Source organism: Platalea leucorodia (genome assembly GCF_965183815.1).
Source record: "Platalea leucorodia genome assembly, chromosome: 5".
NCBI classification, from domain to species: Eukaryota; Metazoa; Chordata; class Aves; order Pelecaniformes; family Threskiornithidae; genus Platalea; species Platalea leucorodia.
The window spans coordinates 50227028-50246583 of NC_138827.1; the positions used below are offsets into that span (position 1 = coordinate 50227028).

A 19556-nucleotide genomic window follows, 5' to 3' on the forward strand; every position below is an offset into this window, starting at 1 on the left:
GACCCAGGCTCCAGGCCCTTCCAGCACTGCACGCTGCAGCAGCCAGTGGCAGACGCATGCTGCACAAATGCACAACTCCCTTCACGGCCACTGCTCTGCGATGGCACAGCAGCGACAGCCAACACGCCGGGAAGCGCTTGGATCAGGTAATGGAGGGTATAGGAGACTCGTGAGATGATTCCTGTGAGTCAGAAGAGCTGGCCAGGGCCCAGATCAGCAAGCTCTGCAAAATCAGTGAACAAAAGAGGGCAAAACCTGGACCTCCCCAGCCCCTTCCTGCTGCCTCCGAGATGAACCCTGCAAGCGGCCCTGGCAGCAGGGTTGATGAGAGTGGCTGGAGCCATGTGGGATGCTGCAGCCAGGGCTGGGGGACGGAGACTCAACCTGCCATGCCTTGGGGTGAGCTGGTCACCCCAGCTCCCTGCTGAGTCCTGGGACTTGCTGAGCAAGTTGGTTTCTCCCCTGCCAACAGAGGAGACAACATTGCTCCTGCTCATTTAAGCTGTGAGCAGTCTCTCTCCGTGTGCAGACAGAACCCAAGAGATCCTCCTCTCACCCACAGCTTCCAGGGCACTTCCCAGGATTTAAGGGCTAAACGTAAACACTCCTTTGCAAGTCCTTTTCTGACAGCAGCATTTCCTCTCCCTGCCCAATCACATACCCATACCTTGAAAGCCGGGCACAGAGTTTGTCTACACAAGGGATATCCACATCTTCCTGCCAACAGGGTGGCTCCGAACAGGCGAAGCCCCCAGGCCTGCGTCGCACCACATCGTTGGAGCTTGCTCCAGAGACTTTAACAGATAACACGTTACGGGAGGCTGCAGCCACTTGTTTGTACCAGTAGAATCCCCTTAGGAGACCAAGGGGAAGATCCTTGCTTTCCAGACAGATGTGGGGCATTCAGTCACGAGAAGATCCAGGACTGAAGCAGAGCCAGCACATCTCTGCGGGATCACAGCACCTCTTGAGGAACAGCCCCGAGCAAAGGGTCACCATACATTTCGTGGAGACCTCCTCTGCCTGAAGGCTTACGAGATCCTTACTCTACAGCCTCTGCCAAACTTGGTGCTACAGCCAACCCAGCTTCCACAAAAGCGCCCCCAAAATCTCTGCCATGAAGTGCTGCCATCCTTTCGTCATCTGGGACTTCCAGACATTCTTAGTTGTCATTATTTTTCATTAAAGAAAAAGAAAAGAAGGTGAACGGTGGGGAGGACATCTGGAAGATGGATAAATACCCATCAGGTGTCATCCCAATTCTGACAGCTGAATGAGTTAGACAAGTGCTAACGGACAAGCAGGCTAAATTGTTCCTTTCCCTTCCTGACAGGCTGAACCAAGTCTCCTGAGCACCCCAAACACCAGCTTGGAAAATGGTCCCTTTCCCAGCTTTTGGTAGTAACAAGAAGCCCAAGCCAGGCAGCTGCCCAGCTAAACCAGCCTGCACATGCTGCCCGCTGGCAAAGGGAGGCCTCCGACATTAAACCCCACTCCCCTGCACCCTCAGTGGGGTACGACCCACCGCCCAGAGGGGAGCCCTGAAGCCAGGTGAGATGGAAGACCAAGGCAAGACCAGACCATGCCACCTTTCTTGGTGAGATGGAAGACCAAGCCAGGGCAATGCAGCCCTTATAAACGGATGGGGACTGGGACCGTGCACCCCTCTTCCCTACGGCAAAGCCTCCTGTTCCAGCACAGAGGTGATGCAGGCAGACCAGCAGCCTCTATCCCTCCGATCTGTAACGGCCCATAGCCCCTTCCTTCCCCTGCTCCCGATGGGAGGCACACCCAGTGCTAAACACTGAGGCTAACTCCATCCGGTCCCTCTTCCCTACGTCTATTGTCGCTAAAAATTTATCCGGTTTCTGCCAAAAAGAAAAAAAGCTGCACCTCCCCTCTGCCCTTCAAAGTAAAAGCAGCTCTGCTCGTTACCCAGGGAGGAGGAGAAGAGTTTAAACATGAGTCCCCCATCTATCCAGCACTGCTCCACTCCTCCTCCTCCTCGGACTTTCACACAGCCCTGTCCCGTCAGCCTGTCTGTGGCATTTGATTCCTGTCTGTCACTAAGTGATGAGGACAAAGGGTGAGGAGTCAGGAAAAGGTCTGAGCTACTTTGTTCATCGTCTGGATACGAACTTTGGATGAACTCCGTGGGGAAAGAGAAAAGCCGCATGGAGCAGGACGCACCGTGCATAGCGCTCTCAAAAAAAAGAAAAAAGGGAGGCTTGAACAAGGGGAAGGGGTGGGAGGGAAGGGGAGAGGAGAGGAGAGCATTCCCCATCCCCATGGCGGCAGGCAGTCCTGAGAGCTCCCTGCTCCGAGGAGACAGAAGGATATTCAAACCGCCTTCCCAGGAGGCATGTTCAATAAAGCAGGATGCCAACGCAGCCTTTTCTCAAACAAATCTGTTAGCGGCGGGCCAGGGGCCAGCCACAAGGGCTTGCTTTTTAAAGCAACCAAATGGGAATTTCCTAATAAAATAAAATTTTAAAAAAAGCCCCACCGTGGCACAGTTGAAGGGAAGCTTGCTGGCAGCAACAAGTATCATTTTATGCACAGACCTCTCTGGAAGCACGGGAAGAGGAAATACAGCACAGGACAGCTTTGGGGTGCATCCAGGGCACCGAAGCACCCGTGTGCTCCCCTGGCCCCCCCAGGCACCCACCTGCACAAGCTGGGGGAGACGACTGCCCACAGCGTTGTTACAGACCAGAGGTGAAGGTTTACAACCACGATTTCTGCTGTGCTGAACAGGGGAGGAGGCTCACCCTAGGCTGCAACAGAGGCGGTTTCCCTCGTGCTGACCTCGGGGACCTGGAAAAGCCACCGCAGGGCACACTTGGCTCCTTTGCTTCACTCTGCTTTTCAGAGCAAAGCCAAACCAGTTTGCAATTGGAAAGCCTTGCGGTAGTCTTGCAAACGTTAATCAAATGAGCCCCTCCTGGGCAGCAAAGCCACCACAAACTTTCTCCCGAATGGCTCTTGCCAAGCAGCTATGATGCCCATGCCAGGATCGGACACAGCCTCCACCAAGGATTATTGGCAAAGCCTACGTGCAAGATGTGCCATGCCACACAGGAAAATGATTGCAATTGCATATGCAATTCTGCAGCGTTCACAAGAGACCTGCTGAGTGCTGGAGGTGAAGGGTGCCCCGCGCAAACCACCCCACCATGTTGCACCAGCATCACCTACTGAACACAGGAGGGGACCCACAGCCCCACGGGCCAGGTGGGAACAGTTCTGGCTCTGCCACCTTGATAGTCTCTGCCTGAGGCACGAGCAGTTGGAAATCCAAGGGTCATACTGGAGGCTGTTTACCACCAGCCTTCCCAGCACATCCCAGCAGAGTGGGTGAACTTACTCTCCAAGATGGGGAATCCTACTTAAGATTAAGTGGGTTACAAAACTCAAGAGCACCTGAAAGCAATCCACTAGAACACACCGGAGGTTACTCCGGATCCCTGTTTCTCTACTAAACACCAGCAAATAGAAAAACAACTCTGTGTGAGAAAGCTTTGCCTGAGACATGATCACAACAGCCATATGCAGCGGAGCAGCCCAGCCACAGAAGGCACCAGTGAGACCTCCCCAACTGGGTGCACAGCAACAGGCAGGGCACACATTCCCTTTCAAGGTGGGAGAAACTTCATTCCTTGCATGGTGCCCAGCGCAGGAGATGGAGAGCTGCAGAGATGGTCATGGGAACCACTAATCCCAGCTCCAGTCTGGCCTCTCTGCTTGGGAAGATGATTACTCACCACCAGGACTCTTGGAAGTGGAAGGGATCAAAGACTCAGCTTCATTGACCCACAGCTACGTACGGCCCCAGCCCTCCCAAGATCCACCTGCTGCACACCAAGACAATGATCAGGGGAAAAAGAAGGAGGAAGGGGAAGGAAGTACATTTCTGCAGGGAAACAACCCATCCGTGGAGGCCAGGAAGGCAGGGTCCTCCCTTGCAGCCACCAACCACCACCACGTCCTGGAGGAGCACATGTTAGGAGGTAACTCAAGCATCTTCAAGGTGCTGCCCAAGACCTCTGACAGAAACTTTCATCTCCTCCAAGCACAGCCAGCCCCTGGGGACTGCCTCTAAATTACACAGAGTGTGCCAGGACAAACCGACTGCGCAGAGAAAACCTCAGCCCGTTTGGAGGAGTTTGCTCCACTGCTCGCTCCAGAAAGTCCGAAAAGCTCCTCTGGCGGTGGGAGGGACCCATCCTCAGCAGCCCAGCCAAGGCAGCCTGGCTTGAGGCAACAAGCTCCCGACAGGGAGAACCAGACAGAAGGAGAAGGGAAAAAACTGGACAAGATGTCAGCTGGATTGGCCAGTAATCCCATCTGCAGAAGGTGAGAGCTCGGTGAGGAGATGCTGGTGCTGCTGGATCCAGGGCTATTTTGAGAAAAGCAAGTAAGAGGAACAGAGGGAAAAAGAGTGGGCTGGGGGAAGAGAAGGTAAAAGAAAACAAATCTGCTTTATTACTGCCTGAAACCCAAGGAGACTGATTAAAACGAACAGTCCCCCTGCCCCTTCCAAAGGGTTGTCTCGTCTGCTTCCTAAATCTGATTCCCATTTGTCTCTATATAGTTCTCATTTGTTCTTCATTTAGGTCTCCTCCACGCTCCCCACCGAGCCTAGGACAGGTCTCTGGAGAGCTGCGGGGGCAGGCTTCCCCCAGGAGCCTGCAAGGGCAATCGCTGACCTGGGTCAGACCCAGCACCAGTGCCTGCGTATGTGGCAAGAGGAAGGCAGCAGGCTGCCGACTATGCGCAATGGCCAAGAGGCTGAGGAGAACCTTGGAAAGAGCTGCCCAAGGGAGGAAAGCATCACTACCCAAGGGTGCTAGATGGGAGCCTGGCTGCCTCCAGGGCAGCAGACCCAGCATCCCTAAAGGGCAAAACAAAAGCAATAAAAAAAGCAAAAGGGACCGGAGACCCACTGCACACCCCAGTGACTTGCAGGGCATGTGCAAGTGATTTCTCTCTTCATCAGCGGACGGCCTTCTGATTAAACAGGAGCTTAAAAATTATCCTAATGGACCTCCTTTCAAAGACAAACTGCAAGGACCTCTCCTAATTGTGCTGCTCCTTTCTCAATCACAGCCTAGGTAGGATGAAGCAGGTCCGTCCGCCGCCCTTGCCTGCAGCCGCGTGCCTCAGCACAGAGGACCAGCGTGCCTGTAGCTCCCAAGCAGGAATTGGGGCTGGAAGCACCGTGTCATCATGGCCTTCCCAGCGCTCGCCTTCTGCCTTGGTCCCTGGCTGTTAGCCCTGCAAGCACCCAGCCAGCCAGGCATACTGTCCTCACCAAAGGATGTTTCCAAAGCCTAACCAAACGTGGCAGAAGCAGGGAAATAAAAATCTGTCCTTCCACCCTACCACCACCCCTTGCTGTGTCTTATCTCCTTCCGTATTGCCTGTGGGTTTTTCACAGTAAAACAATCCCCATTTGTCCTTGGGATAGTCTCCCTGAACCTCCAGCCATGCCATCGTGCTCCTGTACGTCGTCCTACCCCCAAGAGAGCCCGTGGGTCAGGACCCCACAGCTTTCTAGACCTGGATGCAGAAGAGCCATTTCTAAGGAGAAATCCCACCCCAGCCTGCACGCCTCCCGGGCACACGCTGCAAACCTATCCGAGTGGAAATACAACACCCTTTGACACAATAAAAACCAACCTAGCACCCGCTGCCCAGACCCTGCTGCCCAACCAATATGTCTACTACAAGAGGAAACCGAGCAGCGTCTGAGCTCTCCACAGCCAGGGCCAACCCCGCACCCACCCAACATCAGAGCAGGGTCCAAGTGGTCACACAGGCACCATCACGCTACATAACGTCGTTTTCCCCCTCCTGCTTGCTGCCTAGGTAGAGGACACAGTGCCCATCAGCCGCTCTCCCCACTCCCTCTTGCCCGTAAGGAAAGCAGAGACCCCTGACCTTCTCCGACGCATCCCCCCAGCCTCTCCGCAGCTTAAGCGGCCCAGGTGCGCAAATGTTACCCAATGCCCTCACCAGGCGGAAAGTAAATTCCACCGAACAGGGGAAATGCCAGCTGCAGTCAGACCCCAGGATGTGCAAATAGCAGCCGAGGACCTTCGGGAGAGGAACAACCTGGGCCCAGGCACTTCTACCGATAATCCTTCTCGGGACGCCCCCTCCAGAAGCTCCCATAGCAGAGGAAGGAGGCTAATTTGACTATTTGAGGGAATGTAAAAAAAAAAAAATAATGTTTGCTATTGCGCTAAATGACCTTTTCAGCCGCTTGGGGACAGAATTGCACTGGGGCTTTGGAGCAAGCTACAGCAAGCACTGCTCGCTCCCCGCTGCCATCCTCGATGCTTTGTGCCTCCAGATGCATTTAAGGGGTCCGTGCCCCCCTAGCCACCTCTGCCCATCCAGCGACAGAGCCGAAAAACAGCCTCTATAGAAAAATCTGCATGAAATAGGGAGGAAGAAGCGGTCTGCTACAAGCTTGCTGAGCAAAGCGCTTTAGATGGCTTCATTTCACATCGCCGAAAGCGTAAATCAGGGAATTGCTCCTAGGGTTTTCTCCATTAGCGAAGTATATTGCAACTCCCCTTCCCACCACCGATACCGATCGACACTTCACATCTGCTGACCAGATCTAACAGCTAGGATTTTCCAGGGTAATAATACATTTGCCGAAAACACCATTCCTGCCACCTGCTCCCCCCAGACATGCAACTGCACCGGGAGCAGGGCCGTGGCAGGCTCCTCGCTCCCAGCAGGCACATGCACAGCACAACGCGGCTGCCAGAAGCTTGACAAATTCAGATCAGAAATAAAAAGGTGGCGCCTTGCAAAGCAAGGGTCATAAACCCTTCAAAACACCACCTCCACCAGCATGGGGAGCATGTCCTACTGCCGGCAACTTTCCTATACAAGACCAGATGCCCTTCTGAAAGCACAAGCTTCACACAAAATGTACCGAGGAAGCTGTGTCCTGTGCTATGAAGTCAGGATCGACGGCTGAGACTCCTTCCAACTCATTTCTTTTAGCATGTGAACTGTGCCTTTTGTCTAGAGATTTGCAATAACCATATTATTGCAATAATAATTTTGCATATAAACATCCCCCTCCCAAACAAAAAAAGACTAAGTTAAAACTCTTGCAACGTTTTAACATTAGAGACTTAGAGTTAAAAGCCAAATTCAAAGCCTAAAGTGAAGACCAATCCATCCAGAGGCTCCACGTATTGTATCATTCTTAATGTTTCACCAGAGAATCACTGCACAGGGGAAAAAAAAAAAAAAGAAAAAAAAGCGGTTGTGTGTAAACAAGCATACCTACACCCACCAGCCACTTGGGTTTTGAAACATTAATGTTGAAATTAGAAAGGCCCATTTCAGAGAGTTATGGGCAGATTCCTTTCATTTTGGCTCCAGCCTTGTAAATATCAAATGTCAAAGGAAACAGTCACACTGAATTAAGAGAGAAAAATCCTCGTGCTGCAGAGACGTGTCCAGGATTGGGACTTCTGGAGTTGGGAAAGGAGCAGCGACCAGCAACGACCACTTTGCAACTAGAAGGGTATTTTTGCCGGTTAACCTGCCACCGCTCATTTTGCTAATCAACATCACTCTGGATTTTGAAAATGTTATCCAAGCAGGAGAGAAACTTGATTTTCCTCTTCTGATAACGAGGACAGGCAGGCCAGCCAGGCTGGGCCAAACGTGGCATTACAAAATGCTGTCTGTGAAACCAAAAATGGGACATGGAAATGATGAACCAAGTTTCTGGGCTTGCACTCAGGCGAGAAACAAAAATCCAGCCACCAACATTTAGACAGGCTGATCCCACTTGCAAAGGCAGCTCCGCTCATTTTTCACCAAGGCTGAAGTAAAATGGCAAAGTTATCGTTTTAGATTAGTGTGGCTCCTCACAGCACTGGCTGTTCTGAGGGTTTTCAATTTATCAGTATATTTACTAAAAAAAAAAAAAAAAAAAAAGGGGGGGGGGCACAGCCTGTCAGCTCAGGCCAAGCAGAAAAGCTATTTTGGGTAAGGCTTCTCCTATAAATAAAAGGCCGGGTAGGGAGAGGACAGTAACAACGTGCTGCTCGCTCAAGGTGTCAGAGGGGATTTCTATTATCCAAGCTGGTGACCTCCCCAAAATGCTGAGCAGCAGCGACAGCACACCGCTCCTCGGCGGCCACAGCAGCCCGGCGAGGCGCCTTCCCCCGGCAGCCATCCCCTCCATCAGGCCGCCGGTTCTCCTGCTGCCTCGCCTTCACCACCACGAAAAGGAGCTGGTAAAGGCGGCTTTCTGTTCAAGCTTAAAAAAAATAAATAAAAATACAGGGACAGGGCTCACAAACACAAGGCCAAGCGATTTAATTCTTCAGCACCTTTTTTTTTTTTTTTTTAATTGACACAGTTGCAAACCAATAATTCCAGCCCAACCAATCCCCCAGCACCAGGAGAAAGCATCACCTGAGTCCTTCCCCAGCCCCGTCACCGGCCTGACAACACCATACTTTAATGTATTCAGCCCACAGCCTCCTCAGGCCACGGCTTTCTGTAATTTATCCCTATACCGCCCGCCACCTTGTATTATTTAAGTCGCCGGGGGACGCAACACCTCCGAGACAGTTTTCAACAGAAGCTGCCGACTGCCTGGCCTGCAAAGCCATAATTTTTTGTTTCAAAAGGGGTTGCCAGCAGATGCTCCCCAAAGGCAACATGGCGAGGGGAGGGATTTCATGGGAAACCCCTGATGTCGATGCCTGTGGAGCATGCTGGGGAGGTGACGGTCTGCAAAGCACCACGCAGCACCTACAAACATCCAGCGCACCCAAAAAGCAGGGGTGCTCACACAGTCCAGGCTCTAGTGGAGGGTATAGCCTTGGCACCCGGTACCTGCTGGCAGCATTGGGGTGCCACGTATGACCCCAGGCTAGCAGTCCAGGGGCCAAACAGCTTCTCCCACCGCAGGGAACACTTGCCAGTCCAGCCGGACCCGGATCATCTCTGCATGGATGTTTGGGGAAAGCAAAGGACGCAGATTGAGGCTGGTTTATTAGATTATGGACAGCCCCATGCAAATAGGGCCATATTGATCTGGTCTGCAAACACCTGGCTGGGAATACAAGCAGCCCCTGAGTATACAGAAGCTGCTGGAGATTATTAACCAGATCCATTGCTGTAAATCACATTACCTCCTTCCAAACCCCAACCCAGCCTAGAGTCCCCCTGTGCTAGGCGCTGCACAGCGTGCATCCTTGCAGCACAACGGAGCATCACTTCCCCCTGCCCAGCACCTGAAAGCCCAAAGATTCAGCCCAAAAGTGTGGAGCCCAGCAAGGACATCCTGCTCTGGGGTCCAAGGAGCCAGGGCTGCGCAGCCCACCTCACCCACCGCAACTCCAAAAACAAAGCAAAGCAAAGCACGTGTTACCAAGGGTGAAACTCACTGTATAGGAAAACCACCATGGGAATGCAAGGCAGGAATAAAAAAAAAAAAATCAAGAAGGTGGAAAAAAGAAAATATCCCATCTTCAGACGCAAACTCACCCCCTCTTCCCAGTGGGTACCTGGTATTTTGCACCACCTGCAGACCACCCGTCTAGTGCACAGAGCAAATAGGACAGGCTCTCCTGCCTCCCAAAGCACCCCAACTCCAAGCACAAGGAGGAAAAAAACTAGTAGTAAAATGCTTCACAGCAGATTTCCAAGAGATCATGAAACCCTTTGCAGAGCTTCATTAGTGGAGAAGGCAGCAGCTCCGGGATTAAAGGAGGAACTAGGGAATGAGGTGCTGAACAAAAGGCAGAGGAGGAATCCCATATTCCTCCCTTCTCCCTGCCAAAATCCCCAGCTCTGATTCAGCAGAAGCACCAACAGCAGCCTAGCCTAGTGTATCTCACTGCAAATGGAACTATTTACATTAAACCATCACCCTACTCCCCTGAAGAACTGCTGCATGCAGTAATTTCCTTGTGACGGGGAGGGGGGGGAAGCCATGATGAAATTGTCTCAGAGTTTCTCTGCGTTTTGTTTACAGCTGCTGCCCTCAAACCCAGGGCCGGCATGCAGCACACGAGCCTGCTAACAGGAATAAATCTAGCATTTGAGATCGTTTAGAAAAAGCTCTGCTTACAGACAGTCAGCACTCCGAGGGGGAAATCCCTTTGCAGGTCTCAAATAAGGGAACTTGAACCATTTTTCCCTGGAGAAATTTAGGCCTGAAAGATCTTCCGAGTTTCTTGTTTGGAGCTACAAGGCCCGATAACAAGCTCTCTTTCCCTGGACTCACCCACAACACTTTGACTGCTGCCAAGACCATGCAGAGGTGACGGGAGATGGACTGGAGAGAGACCTGTGGCAGCGGGGAAGACACCTAACATTCACATAACAGGATGCTCCGGTTAGCTGTTATTTATGCATGCACCTGGTTAATGCAGATATTTTTCCAGCATGCATTAATTGAACACAAAGATTCCTTCTCCTCGGGCAGCATCCAAAGAGCAAGCTGCCAGCACAGCACTTTCACAGCACTCTCCTTCTCTGGACACACGCACCCAACAGCCACCGCTACCCAATACCTGGGAAGGCTGGTGCAAGCAAAGGCTGGGAGACTTGGGAAGGTGGGATATGGGGCAGGAGGACGAGCTCATCCATCCCCCAGGAGCAAACAGATGGGGCAGGGAGTGATGGGACCCAGCAGACCCTTCAAGAGCATCCTCCCAGTCTGCTGCAATCACAGCAAAGTTTACTCGACATCAGGCACCCACAAAAAACAAGCCTTGAAACAAAACAGGTTTGCTCCTGTACTCCCCGAATTGTGGGGAGTCCCTCAGGAGCGGTAACATCGTGCCTGAGCCAGGCCTAGTTTCTCCGCTTTGCCGGCAGGGCTGGGGGGGAGGAGGTGGGAGGAAGAGCCCACTGGCAGCCCCATGCTTCCCACCTCCTCCCCTGGAGGATTGCAGGAGGCCAATTTTGATTAAACTAATTAAGCCTGCTCCATTCAAAGAGCTCCAACCACATGCTACCAGGGGAGAGGAAGAAAATATAAAATTAAAAGGGAAAAAGAGAAATCTCCCTGCAAGCACGCTCTTCCAAAGCTATCCATCCCCAGCAGATCCCTGATGGACAATGTCATGCTGGAAGAGGAAAGCCCAGAAAAAGGACTTGCTGCAGCGACATAGGTCCAACCCTGAAGACCCTGTTCCTTCCAGCCACCAGGACCTACTGGGACATGTCCCCCTTCCCATCAAGATGACTGGTTTCCACCCTCTCCCAGCCAGTCCCCAGAGGTGGCTGCTCCTCTTACAGTAATACAGCCCTCCACCAAGCCAGGGTCTCCCAGATGCTGCCTTCCCTCCCAAACCATCCCTGTCTTCCAGCCTCTTGCACATTCCCTTCCCTCCTTTCCCTTGAAGACATCAGGTTTCTGGAAGCAATTTAATTGTGAGCTGCAAAGAGGCTTCCTTAGGCAGTGCTGGCCGCCTCGAGGCCCTGCTCTCCCAAAATGTTTCGCTTCCCTCCAGGGCAACCACACCAGGGACCTGGCAGACTCTGCCCCTACGAACCCCACAGACCCTGCCCCTATAGGGAGCCTGCCCAGCTGGGAGAGAGAGAAGCATCACTTTTGCCTTCAAAGCCTTTCAACTGCAGGAAAAAAAAAAAAATAATAAATATCAAAGCAAAGGCTTCCTCCCCTTTGAAGGGCAGGAGGGTGAGCAGCCAGGCAAGGGCCGGACCCGATCCTCCGGGGCTGGTGCAAGAGCACTTTCATTACTAGCTTTTGCAGAACCAGAATGAAGCCTTAGGTGCAAGAATTGCATTGAAATTCAAATCGAGGTGTTTAACTCTCCCCTGCGCCTTGGGAAACCTCGGTGGAAATGCAGGATAAGGAGCAGGGCAGGGTTTGAAACCCTAGTGAAGGGCGGTGGGGGGGAGGAAAGCAAGCTGCCCCATCCTGCCCTGCAAAAAACTTAATCCGAGGGGCCTTGGGCTTGCCAGCATAGCGTGCTTACAGCTCTGCCCCGCACCCCAAAAACACCGGCACCGCACACACCATGGCTGTCCCTCTTCTCCCTGTGCCGCTCTTGGTGGGGCTTTAGTTGGGAGGGGGGGAAGAGAAGGGAGGGAGGAAGAAAGAAAGAAACCCCATATCGTAATTGCTATATTAAAGAGAAACAGCAGGCAAGAATAATAAGAGAGGTGTCAGAAGTGAAATACAGTAACAGACATTAAAAAAAAAAGACTACAGTTCTGCGATGGGGGTGTTAATTGAACACAGAGCTGGAGAGAACAAAGGGGTGTTAAGGAAGAAAAGAAGGGGAAAAAAATCCTACCTCCTCCAAAGATCTGATTTGAGTTAAGTTTGGTGAAGATAATGCATAGGGAAAGGTAGCTAAGAGGCACCTTATATAGCTATTATGTTCTAAAATAAAAAAAAAAAAACAAACCCATTATTCAACAACAATTGCACGACTAATCAGTGCTGTCTATAAATATTCCACTTCGTAAATTCCCCCCCCATTGATATGTACATTTTTCTTTTAACCCCGAATTCCTTCAACGCAGAAGGGTGAGGGGGGTAAGAAAATAAAAACTGGTGGATTTCAAATACAAAGTCAGGGTCTTTTTAAGAAGTAGAATTTGCCCGATGCCCTCACCTCCCCCAAAAGAGCAGAGAAAGTGAAACGATGGGAAAAGCTCTTAAGGAGGAGGAATCAGATTAAATGGTCATATATCCTGCGCTCAGCCTCTCCCCGCCGGTCCCTGCCGAACGAGATGGGAGTTGGGAAAGGTTCACAGCTGAAATAGATGCTGCTGCATTTTGACAGCAGATATTTTCCAGTTTGCCATCCAAGGACCCCACGTCTGCGTATGCCTTGCCTGATTCTTCTGCTTAGCTATTCTGCTCATGCAGAGAACAGCTTAAAAAAAAAACCCAAACCATATCAAGAGAGGAAAAAAAACGGGGGGAGGAAGGCCATAAAGACAGAGCCCCTACCCCTGCCTTCAAACTTTTTATAGATCAGCAATGCAATTTCCGATTTCAATCCCTATTGACGGAGGAATCAATTGTATTTAGGACAACAATGCCTCCCATTTCCATAATTATTATTCCAAAAAGCCAGCCAGCCATTTGAAGGCAGTCCTGCCCCTTCCCTCGCAACAAAGCGACCAACAGCAAGTGAAAACACCAAATGAACGCCGACAACTTATACGTATATTTAAGTGGCAATTTTTTCCCCCCCTACGTGCTCCCGCTCGTATCAAACCTCTCAACTTTTGTTACTGTTAAACAGACATCACCCCAAAAGCAGCAACCTCCAGGTTGCAGACAAAAAGACAACCCACTGAGCTTTTTTTATTATTTTTATTTTTAAAAGTGTTTATAAATGCTTTAAAATAACTGAAGAGCCCAAGTGCAAAAGGGAACTCTTTGGCCAATACAGACAACCTCTTTTTCTAAGAACTTTATGGACACTTCGGGTTTGCTCTAGACAACGTTAACGCTATGAAATATTAGCCATAATGTTGCGAGAGACAGTGGTAAAGTCTCCGTAAGGCTCTGGAGTCACTTAAATCAGGCAGCGGGGTAACCGAACGCACATTTCTGCACATCATAACGCCGGGGGGAAGATGTACGCACGCATTTTCAAACACCCACCAGTGACCACAAACAATCACCAGGATTTCAAACGCGACACATGCAAAAATCTGGGAAGCAAAATGTAAAGCGGGAAGAGAGAAGTTGGCTCAACTTTCACGCCGCTGCCCACAAGGAAGGAGTAAGCAAACAGAAGCAGGCAGTATCCTCAGCCCCAGAAAAAATAAGGCTAACTTCCTCCTAGCATTGGGCCCCCAAAGCAATAATTTTAAAAAATAAATAAATAAAACAAAACCATCTGGCCTTTTGCTTCCTTACAAAGTGTGACTTTTGGGGATGCAGATGGGGGAGAAGGGAGGAGGTCTTTGAATTTGCAAAGTAAAATAATTCACCGTAAACCTATCCGAGGGTAGATAAACAACGCTCCAAAAGCCATCTCAGTTCAACCTCTTCAGAGACCTCTGTACAGCGGTCCCATAGCCAAGTAAACCACGCACAACAGCAACAAATAAAATTTTAAAAAGTGTAAGACAGCCCCAGTCCACACCCGAATATCCTTTATTTCCAGCAGCATGCTTCACCCTATACCATCTCTCTCGACTTTTCTTAGCAGACAGGAATTATCCCACCCAGTCACTGTGGGTACGTACAGCTCCCCATCCCTCCCCAGCTTGCCGGGACCCCACGGCATCCCCAAGGATCCAGCAGGTTGCCTGGATTTCCCACCAGGTTTGGTCCTAGCAGATTCTCCATCCCTGAACTTTGTGACTGCACCGATGGCAAAGCCAAGCCAGGATTAATCGGTTACCCTGCCAAAAAGTACCCCCGCACGGACAACATACACAGCATCAAACACACACAGAAAAAAGGCAGACAAACGTTTTCTTTGGCTCACACAAAATAAACGAAGAAAGAGAGGACAGAAAGGAACTTGGTGGCTCCTTTTTTTGGGGTGGCACACAGGGAAAGACTACAAAGCCACCCATAAAATTTATCTATAAGCAGACTCCCTCACATTATATCATAAGAACTCTACGGAGGTTCCCATACCGAACCCACTGCTTGATAGTATGGAAACTCCATAAGGAAGGACCTCTCAGTAAGGTCAGACCCGGCCATGCAGCCGCGAGGACTTCGGAGAGCCGAATGCCATCGGTAGGTGCTTTGTCTGGGCTACACGCTGCACAAACAACGTTTAACAAAGGGCCCCCTTAGTCATTTTATATATATTGCAAGAGTCAAGTAATTGTATTTTCAATCAGCTGCTCACGCTAGGAGGTTTTATATATATATATTTAAGAAAGAGAGGTGGGGGAAAAAAAAAAAAAAAGACCCAGATTTAGGTTTCCGAAAGCTGTTCCCCCTTTATGTGTAACTATCAATGTATATCAACCGGGTGTGCAATCATATTTATTGTCACTTTCATTCATGTCATGCCCTTGCTTATACGGTTTAGATATGAATTATTGACTGTTACAGTCCTTGTTGTAAAAGGAGGGGGGGGAGAAGTCAAGTACTTTGTAGCGTGCTAAAACAAGGCAGCTGGATCGCCACGGAAAAGCCCGCCGATCACCTCCGGTCGGCTCAGAAAGCCAACAGCAGAGATGAAACCCCCCCACGCTGAATCTCCATCATTCCCCCCATTTTTTAATTAAAAAAAGAGATTCCAACAAATAAATAAATAAGTGGTGCATGTTGCTAAATGTCCTTCCCTGAGCATCTGTTGTTTAAGATCACCCTTGATTGATGACTGCTATTTTTTAATTGTTGCTTTTAAAATTTAAATGCCCCCCTGGGATGTGTTATAAGTGTGTTAGTACATGGTAGGAGGTCTGGAAAGTGGGAAACAGCAGAACCAACGCTCTCATGCCATTAGCTTCTTTAGAAGCCTGAGAACACCCCATGCCATAAAACAACAGTACCCTAAAGTAACTAACAAACAATCTAATATATTGCTTTCACTAAAGGCAACTGACAACTCACTCTTATGTGAGCTAGCCTGGATGATTGGCAGACAAGAGCATTTTAACCCTTTCTTCAAAAAAAAAAAAAAAAAAAAAAAGAAAAAGTAAGAAACCTTCATGTTTACCTGAATAGCAACAGTAGTAAAACTGCACAATTTTATTTTGTTGGGTTTTTTTCCTCACTACTCTGTACTCAGATATTTTTTTTTCTTTTTAAAACAGTGACACGTCTTAAAGAAGAAACTAAAGCAAGAGAGAAATTGCAAGGGTTTTGATTTTTTTTCTTCTCCCCAGAAAAGGCAATAAATAAAAAGAGGCTATACAATAGAAATTAAACCACGATATTTTCCCTTCCAGGCACAAACCACATCATACAAGTCCACTGCCAGAAGCATTAAATCCCAGCAAATTATTTCTCCCCACTTAAATACTGCTACATGGGGAGGGGGGGCCACAAACTTGGTGGAATAAAACCCTCAAAAGAGCAGAAAGAAAAATAATACAGAACCAATAGCATTGATTTCCTACCTGTTTTTTCTTTGATTTCACACAAGACATTAAAAAGGGCTGGCTTCATCCTGTGGCAGTTTAAAGCATGTTTCCTGGAGAGAAAAGAAAAGAGGGGAGGGTGAGGTTAGGATGTCACCACGGGGAACAACTTTCCAAATTCACATCGGCTGGCATGTGCGTGCCGGAGGCAGGGGGGGAAAACGTTTGAGCCCCCTCGGTCCTGCTGCCATCCCCACGAGGACTTGAGCCACCTACCTGATGCAGAGGAGATGAATTATGCCAATTTAGGAACGGCTTGAAAAATCGCCTTTGCCACTGAGTGGCTCCCACCGCCAGTGCGAGCCAGGCGATGCACCGAGCCGAAGCCAGCAGCTTTTAGGAGCCAAGCTCGGTTCAACTGTCTTATTCAATAGAGAGAGAGCACTGGGCTCGCTCCGACATTAAATCCAGCCATGTGCTTTATTAAGCTCGTCCTGTAAGGCAGAGGGGAAATAACCCCCCCCCCCTTGCCCCAGCGCTGGAAACATCCTCTGCTTAGAGCTGTCAATTCAGGGAATTTCAGCGCCCAACTTGGAGCGCAGAGACACACGCAGACGTACGGAGAGAGAAACCCATTCCTCTGCCTCCATGCTACTTACACCCAGCTTATTTGCAGGTGTTAAAATTTAATTCTTGCAATTGGGACAGTAAACACATTTAAAAACACAGCCGGCTGCTTCTGGGAAGGGGAGGGCATGCTATTCAACGCCTTTCTTTTCAGCTGCCGTTATTTCAGAGCTGACTGTTCTCCTGTGGATTTTGAGGAAAGGAGAGAGGTTGGAGGGGGGGGCGGCTTTAATCGGCTGGCTTTAAAACCCGCCGTGTGCCTGCTGAGGCAAAGAAACAGTATGATTTTTTTAATTTTCTCTTAAGGCATACAATCATTTTGCCAAAGGTTTAGTTGTGTAAAGGGCTGTTGCTATTAGGCGCCGGTTACGGGATTTCTGTTTACCAACTGAAATTACACACGAAAGACGATGTGAACATCTGGCAAGCATTCACACTACTTACCCCACCACCCACAACATGTTAAAAAGATTTATATATCTGATGAAGTCTCTCAAAGGTATATACCCTTGCAGAACCACAGAGTCCCCTTATCAGCACACCCAGATGGGCGCAGACATTTGAGTATACACAAATCACGTACATATGCTGTAGGGGCCCTCTTACAAATAATACTGGCACTTTGCATCTTCCCAAAACTTCATTAAAAAAAAAAAAGAAAAGAGGCAGCAGAACAACCGTGCAATAGTAGGATGGATGGAAGAAATGCAAAACCAAACATCACTGGTAAATACGGCGTGTTTGGCAGCTCAGAATTAAAAATAATAATAATGAAAAAAAGTACTGTGAGGAAGCAGCTGAAACAGTCCAGCAAGGCAAACCCACAAAGCCTTCTCCTTGCTCTGTTCTACTTTGGTTTTATTGATTTGACTAACTCCACTAAATTATTCAGGCAGGAACACACACAATTCCTGCAACTTTCCAAAGGAAGATCCCCTCACTGCCCCGGGTCTGGCCGGGGAGAAAGTGCACGATTTCCTCCTCCTCCTCCTCCTAAGAGCTACTCTGCCCCTGCAAGAACATAAGAAAATTAGTAAGATCGGCCCAGCAACAAGCCTTTTCGGTAAGCGGGAGCTTTCTACAAGCTGGGGAGGCGGGAAGGATGCAAGCTGAGGTTTGAGGGGTACTTTTATCCTTCTGGAAGTTGTTATTAAGCGAGTTTTGGGGCCGTGCGGTGCGTTTTTCCAGGAACAATGTATTCTAGCAATCTGCTCCCGCCCGGGGCACGGATGCCAGGGGCAAGGACACCACACCGAGCAGCTCGGCAGCCCAGAAGAAATTTCAAGTGTACCCCAGGCAATTCAGGGCAAGTTGTTTTTTTTTTTTTTTTTGTTCCTTCAACTGTGCCTTCAATTTGGGAATTATTTTTTTTCCCTTCCTTAACTTTTGCTAGCGCCTTTAAAGGTGCATATTAGGTTGCGCTCCTTGAAGCCGGGGGCAATTCGGTTACCGGCTTTCACAGCCTTTTTTTTTTTTCCTCTTTTTAAATACCTCCGCAATTAAGAAGAAAAAAACCACGAAAGCGTCTATGTGCATCCTCCAAGCGCAAAAACACGGCCTTAAAAAGAACACCACTACAGGGCCCTAAAAAAGAACATTATTAACGCCCCTAAAAAAAAAAAAAAAAAAAAGAAAAGAAAAATGGAGCAGCACTTTGTGCCTCTTGTGGAAGAGCCCGAAGCAGAGCCCCCCGCACGCCCAGCCTGCTCCGAGCACCACCTCCCTCCGGAATGAAGCCCCCCACCCCAAAAAGCCTGGGAAAAGCCAGGCCGCCTGCCCGGCCGAGCCCGACTTCGGGACCCCCGGGGGGGGAAGGGGGGGCTGCGGGCGCTGCGACCCCCAGAAACCGTCACGAAGTTGGGAACGGGGGGTGGGGGGGTGGGGGGAATTAACCCGTCCCCTTTTGCTCCCCCTCCCGAGCCCCAAATTTCTGGGCAGCAGGACCCCGGCCCCGCGCGGGGCGCCCCGCCGCCGGACAACAAAGGCCGGGCCGGGGCGCGGGGGAAACTTCCCCGGCACCTGCCCCCCCCGCCCCGGGCCGCCGCTCTCACCTGGCCTGCGCCTCGTCCAAACTCTGGTCCGTGATGGTCATGATCTGCTGTAAGATGTCTCCGATGTCCTGCTTCCTGCCTGCCTCCCCCTCCGCCCCGCCTGGTCCATCCTGCATGTGCTGGGACAGGCCCGGGTGCCCCGGCATCCCCACCCCGCTGTGCGTGTGCATCAGCCGCGGCTGGTCATCCATCGCCGGCCCCCGGCCGCCGCTCCGCCGCCGCTCCTGCCCTGGCTGCCGGCCGCGGCGCGGCTGGGCTGGCCGCCTGCCTCCTCGCTTTCTTTTCTTGCTCGCTTTCTTCTTCTTCTTTCCTCCCCCCCCCCCTCCTCCTCCTCCCCCCCAGCCTCTTCCTCTTCGCTTTTTATTTATCCTTCACGCTGGCGCCCGGCTCCGCGGCGGGGAGGAAGAGGAGGAGGAGGAGGGGAAAAATGCAAAAAGAAAAAAAAAAAAAGAGAGCGCGAGCGAGAGCGAGAGAGAAAAGAAAGGGGGAAAAATCCCTTTGGCTGCTGGAGGAGGAGGGAGGGAGGAAGGGAGGGAAGGAGGAGGGAGGAGGGAGGGGGGGTTCCGGGGAAGGGAGGGGAAACGGCGGCGACTCCAAAAGCAGGGCAGCTCAGCCCCGCGCCCGGGGAGGCGGCGGGCGGGCCGGCGGGGCAGGGGCCGGCGGGGCAGGGGCTGCGCCCGGGGAGGCGGCGGCGGCGGCAGCAGCAACGGCCGCGGCGGGGCGGAGCGGGGCGGCCGCCCGCGATGGCAGCGCCGGGGCTGCCGGGGCCGGAGCGCGGCGGAGCCCCCGCGCTCCGGGGGAGGGCTCCAAACTTTCCCCCACCCTCGGGCC

The 19556-nt window shown here is 50.9% G+C and overlaps 1 protein-coding gene across 3 annotated transcripts in view; it reads right to left on the minus strand.

Moving 5' to 3' along the window:
• Positions 1-19234, minus strand: part of PBX1 (PBX homeobox 1) — a 136594-nt gene extending 117360 nt beyond the window's left edge. For all 3 annotated transcript variants that reach the window (XR_014228192.1, XM_082312075.1, XM_082312074.1), the window contains exons 1-2: positions 18726-19234; positions 16087-16160 (exon numbers count right to left, since the gene is read on the minus strand). Coding sequence is in view for 2 of the 3 variants with exons in the window: in XM_082312075.1 (XP_082168201.1) it covers positions 16087-16160; positions 18726-18916 (265 nt within the window). In the remaining variant the exon portion in view is untranslated. The remainder of the gene's footprint in view (positions 1-16086; positions 16161-18725) is intronic.
• Positions 19235-19556: the final 322 nt, after the last annotated feature.